General features: G+C 60.6%; 1 protein-coding gene across 1 annotated transcript; it reads right to left on the minus strand.

Moving 5' to 3' along the window:
• Window positions 1-2,343: 2,343 nt before the first annotated feature.
• Window positions 2,344-4,893, minus strand: NKX3-2 (NK3 homeobox 2). The gene is made up of 2 exons (XM_032397379.1): window positions 4,428-4,893; window positions 2,344-2,873 (listed from the first exon to the last, which is right to left on the minus strand). The coding sequence occupies exons 1-2, from the start codon at window positions 4,891-4,893 to the stop codon at window positions 2,344-2,346; spliced, it is 996 nt and encodes a 331-aa protein (XP_032253270.1).
• Window positions 4,894-5,555: the final 662 nt, after the last annotated feature.

The raw sequence follows: 5,555 nt of genomic DNA on the forward strand, positions 1-5,555 counted from the left end.
TGGAATTTTTTAAACATGCCAAAAAGAAACAAAATGATTGCGGGAACCATTTAGAAGGTGGTTGGACTTGGGGGCAAGGGTGTGCATATCCTGAGGGCCTTTGCCTTTCCTCACGCTTTGCTGTTTCCACAAAGCAGGAATCGTTCTCGAAAAGGGCTTGTCGCAACTCTCCGCCCTGCCAGGCCGAGGGGCCGCAGATCCCTGGCCACGGACTTTGGGATACAAAGGACTGGGGGTCCTGAGGCTGGAAAAGGTCGCTGGCCAGGGAAAAGGGTGGGTAGGGCTTTCTGGTCAGGGTAAAACTGAAAGTAGCTGGGGCCTGGGTTTGGCGTCTCCCAACTCTGGCCGGCAGCGACCCGAGGCCTCAGAGCCTGCAATGTGGCATTAACTCTTCCTTGCTCGACCCGGACTCGGTGGGAGGGGAGTGAAGCATTTTGCTCTGGCGAACCCGTGACATTCTGGGGAGTTCGTGGAATGGGGGCGGGTTGTGTTCGTCTGTAAAATGTAAATAATAATTAACCCTCTCCCTACTCATCCTCTACTTCCACCTTAGGCTTCTGTGTGGATCAAATGAGACCATGTCACAGAGAGTGAGTGGAATCGCTCTGGAACAACGTAGAGGGCCATTTGCCCCCTGCCGGGGTCAAAGCTCAGTTGACCCTCCCCAAGAGACCTCTTATTATAGGCTTGCTTATTATAGCCTTCAGAACTTCAGCAAGTTTTGGCTAGCCTATTCTCCAAACAAAATGAAGACAGGGTCACTTACAGAAACTCTGGGAAAATCAAAAGCAGAGAGAACTTAGGGCAGGTGGAGGAGACAGCAGGTTAAGTAGGGGTTGAAACTGGCTGTGGGTTCAGCTATGGACGCTTTCCAGACTCTCAAACCAATCCCACGAGGAAAAAAAAAGAGCGAGTGAGAGACAGAATCCTAGGCATTTGCTCCTGATTCAGTGGGATTCAGCTGTGACTTTTGCAAAGTCCCCTACATCACAGTTCCCTGAGCTATGCAGATTTAAACACTTTCTGTCAGGTGGGCAGCCTGGCCGCTCCCTAGAGGGAGGAGGCATCCTTGGTCCAGGACTGAAAAAGTGGTTGGAAAACCAGCCCTAGACATTTTTACAGTACTGGATTCCCCAAAGCCGGACGGAAAGAGGCTCAGAGAAAACACGGCGTCCAGGAGGGCATATTAAACTAAAAGTTTATAAATTAAAGGAAAAAGAAAGATAAAGCGAACAGAGCTTCCAAACTTCACAAATCTTTTTAAAGTTAATATTCTAGTTGAGTGCACAGTGCCCTTAAGGAGGCAAAAAGCAACGAGGTTGACAGGATCATCTGTCTTAGGGGCAGGGGCAGGGATGGGAGAATCCTGGGTCAGAACGCAGGAGCCGCGGAGAATGGTCCGTAGAGACAAAGGGCCCGCGGCGTCGGAACTGTGGGGGACGCCCGGGAAAGGCTGGTCAGGGATATTCACATTGAATACAAAAATAACCGTTATTTGAATACAAACAACCGAAAAGTGCTACACGTTTTAACCTCCTTTACAAAAATAAAAAGAAATAAAAAAGTTTCTGCCAAAGGCTGCTGGGTTTGCTCTTTCCCCGTTTGGGGTTCCCAGGAAGCTCCCCAGTTGGAAGCGGCCCTGGACTTCAGAGAGGAAAGATTGGGGGGGGAGGGGGCTCTGCCCTGCCCTGTGCTCAGAGGCTCCCTTCTTTACATTCAGCATCCAACAGGGCGTCCCCACCCCGGCTCTGACACGGGGAGGGGTGGGGGCAGAGGGCCCCAAAAGCAAACCTTTCACGGTTCAAATCAACGCCCATCGCTCGGGGCTCCTTGGGGCTGTCAAGGTTCCGCACGCACCCCTTTGTTACAAATGCAATTTCCAAAAAAATAGATATGTAGATAAACATAGATTGGTAGCATGGATACCATGAACTATTGTGGCCTAGTGCACGAAGCTCCCAGCCAGCCTGAAATTCTGGGGATTCAGGCTACGTGGATCCAGGAGTTCTCTGCGCTCCAGGGAAACGCCGTCTCCTGGCAGATACAATCCAAATCCAACTTTGTTGTGATAATAAATAATGTCCAAGAGCTTCCAGGCAGGCAACTGGGGAGCAAGGCCCCTAGGCCATAGGGTGCCTCCATTCAAATTAGAAAAAGGCGCCCCCTCTGGACAGACTCAGTCCCGCTGCCCGGGCGCGCTCTTGGATTTTGAGCCTGGCTGGATTTCGTCCTCCACTTGCCCCCTCGGCGGGGCGCCCTCGTACGGAGCACAACCTGCACAGCGGTCTGCGGCCGTCCGGAGCTGGGGCGCGGGGATCGTCTGCTGCCTCGCCCCGGGCCGGCTCACTGGGTGCCCGCGGCGGCTGCACACGTGGACAGTGCCCAGCCGGGGAGGCAGTAGTAAGGGTAATAGTAGGAGGGCTGCAGTGGCAGCAGCGAGGGTGGCCGCAGCACCTCGCCGGGCAAGTACTGTCTCTGGTCGTCGCGCACCAGCACTTTCACCGCCACCTTCTTGGCGGCGGGCGCTGATGCCAGCAGGTCGGCGGCCATCTGCCGGCGTTTGGTCTTGTAGCGACGGTTCTGGAACCAGATCTTCACTTGCGTCTCGGTGAGCTTCAGCGACGCGGCCAGGTCGGCGCGTTCCGGCCCGGACAAGTAGCGCTGGTGGTTGAAGCGGCGCTCCAGCTCGAAGACCTGCGCGTGGGAGAAGGCGGCCCGCGAGCGTTTCTTGCGCGGCTTGGGCGCGGCGGGCTCCTCCTCCTCCTCCGCGCCGCCCGCCGGTCCGCCGCCGCCGCCGGTTCGGCTACACAGCGCCGGCACGCGTGCACTTCCCGGGCCAACAGCGTCGTCTTCGGCCCTAGGGCTGCGGTCGCCTGCGGACCCCATTGGGAACAGAAACAACAGACTGTCAGCGTCGCAGAGAAGAGAGGTCTGGCCTCAACTGCGGGGGGGGGGGGGGGGGTACGGAAATACACTTCGATCCCAGCAGAGCGCTTGGGGAGGGTCTGTAAGCCGCGGGTCCTGGAGATCAGTCTCAGAACCCTGTTCCACTAGCTTCTTGCATCTAGGCCTGCCCCGCTCGGGAAGGGGACTCAGCCGCTGTATCAATGCTGTGTGGCCAAGATCTAGCTCCCTGCCCTCACTGGGCCCCAGGCTCCCCTCAGTAATGCGGGGGCACCGGGCCTGAGCATCCTCACAAGCCTTCTCAGTTCTCAGCGCTGAGCCCTGGGGTTCGACATTGCTCCCTCCCTGGGTTTACCCGCCTCTGGCACACTCACACTCATACACGCTCATTGTCGCAGCACACACGTGTCGAGTGCATATAACGGGAAGGTGGGGGGCCGAATCCTCAGACAGATGTATTCGGAGTCTTACCCCCACTCCCCAACCACCCGGAATTGTGTGAGGTCTATGGCAATAGGCTGCTCCAAAGCCTTGGTGGGCTTCTCTCTCTCTCTCTCTCTCTCTCTCTTTGCAAGGAAATGAGAAGCGGGCTAAGGATTGAGGGTTAAGAGAGGGAGGTGCCCCTGCTTCGAGTCTTTGAACCCTAATCTGACGCCAGCTCCTCAGCCTCTTCCTGGATCTCCCCACAGGACCCTAGCAGAGAGGTTCAGAGCTCTGGGCTCTGGCAAATACTATTTACTTGTAGCCAGCGTGAGGCCTACAGCAGCGACCAGCCGACAGGGGGATGGGGGTGGGGGTCTTTCCCACCCAGTGACCTGCCAGCCCTGGCAGAGGATGTTCCTCTCCCTGCTACTTGTGGGATGACCCACATCAAGCCCCTCTGCCTTCAGCCGGCTGCAGGGTATGCCGCCAGGTCTTGGGTCCTCAGCCCATCCCAGCTCCCCTGACCCTGAGGTCTGGGAAAGCTAAATAAGCCCTCCCCGCAAAGCCCAGGCTTGGCAGATGCACGCCTCCGTACCACTTAGAGGTATCCCTCACCACCAGTCCTTGAGCGGAGGACCTCGGAGCCTTGGGACCTCGAAGCCTTGGGACTTCGAGCTGGGAGCGTTTCTGTTCTGTGGGCCAGGGGCCAGGGGCCAGGGCCCTGGCCACTCGAGGTCTCTGGGCCCCTGGCTCTTCCCTGTCGATGATTTGAGGGATTTGGACACAGACCGAAGCCCCGGCGATGGACTTAAAGCCAGGGTGCAGTGGTTTTCTCTTAGCCCAGTCTAGGGCACAATTGCCCCAGGACGTCTCAGGCCTCACCCCAGGACGCAGGGCTCTGAGGAGTTTCTTGGTTCTCTCTCGGGCTCAGTTCCCGGAGGATTAGAGCCGCCTGCGCCAGCGCGAAGAGCTTAGGGTCCCGACCAGCCACGGGGCCCCACGGCGCAGGGTACTCACAGCAGGCCCACCCCACTCGGCATGTTTGCCCTCCTTGCCCAGCCCCTCAGCCCGGCCCCCTTCCCCGCCAAGCCTCGGCAGACCTGAGACGCTGGCCGACATCTCGCTGTCGCTCCGGCCTGCGGCTTCCTCCTCCAGGTCCTTGGCGGCGGGCAGCTCGCAGACCGGCTGGCCGAGGCCCAGCGTCCCCCCTGCACGGCCGGCCCCGCTGGCCCCCGGCGCGTCCGCACAGCGCCGCCCGCCCTCGTTCTCCTCGCTCAGCGCCGAGTCCGAGTCCCAACCAACCAGGCTCTCCGCGGTCCGCCCCGCAGCCGTTCTGGTCCCGGCAGGCGACGCCAGCAGAGAGTCCTCCGCGCCCCCCAGAGCGCCCGCGTCTGTCTCCCCGAAGAGTCGCCAGCAGCAGACAGCGGGCGCCTCAGACACTGCCACCGCGGTGCCCCCGGGTACCGGGCGCCCCTCTGGCGCGGGCAGCCCGCCGCGCTCTTCTTTCTTGTTGAGGATTGCCTGGATGGAGAAGGGCGTCAAGGTGTTGGCGCCGCGCACAGCCATCTGCGCCGTGGGCCAGGGCAGCCGACCGGCCGGGCGGCTGGGGCGCAGGGCAGCTCCGAGCTGGACGCAGCGCGCGGGCCGCCGCAGTGCGAGTGAGCCGGGCGCGCGAGGCCCCTGCAGCCCACTCCTGCGCGGCCCAGCAGCCCCCGCCCCCCTCTGGCCCGGGATCAGCGCCGACCCTCACCCCCACTTCCGAGGCCCAGCCCTCCCAGAGACCCCCTCCCCCCGAATCCAGAGCCAGACGCTCTCCTTTCGTAGCTCAGCAGGATTATCTCATCGCCTCGCGCCCTTAGGGGCGGGCGGGGGTCTGCCACCTCTGAGGATGTTGGGGGCGGATCGGCAGGGCCCCCACCGCGGCTGCAGTCCCCTCCTGAGCGCCTCCGGGGCGCACGGCCGGAGTCACTTTTTCTTTGCGCCTCGGTCTCTTCCCTGGCTGCCCGATTTCGCTCCTGGTTCTTCCTTTCCCTCCCAGTTGGTCCGGCTCTTCCGGAGCCCACCCCCAGCGGCCGCGGCGGCGGCGGCGGCGGCGGCGACGGCGGCGACCTCTGGATTCCGAGAGGCGCGGGGCACCTTTTTACCCCCTGCTCTGGTTTTATCTGTTTCTTCTCTCTTTCCTTCCCCGGCGTTCCACCGTATCCCCCCTCCCGCGCGGGTGTCATTCC

The sequence above is a fragment of the Phoca vitulina genome, unplaced genomic scaffold (genome assembly GCF_004348235.1).
Source record: "Phoca vitulina isolate PV1807 unplaced genomic scaffold, GSC_HSeal_1.0 scaffold3, whole genome shotgun sequence".
NCBI classification, from domain to species: Eukaryota; Metazoa; Chordata; class Mammalia; order Carnivora; family Phocidae; genus Phoca; species Phoca vitulina.

Excerpts from the sequence above, each read along its gene's own strand:
- NKX3-2 (XM_032397379.1), bottom strand. The coding sequence starts at position 4,893 with ATGGCTGTGCGCGGCGCCAACACCTTGACGCCCTTCTCCATCCAGGCA. Across the intron at positions 2,874-4,427 it reads GATGTCGGCCAGCGTCTCAG|GCGACCGCAGCCCTAGGGCC; the intron begins GTCTGCCGAGGC and ends TGGGGTCCGCAG.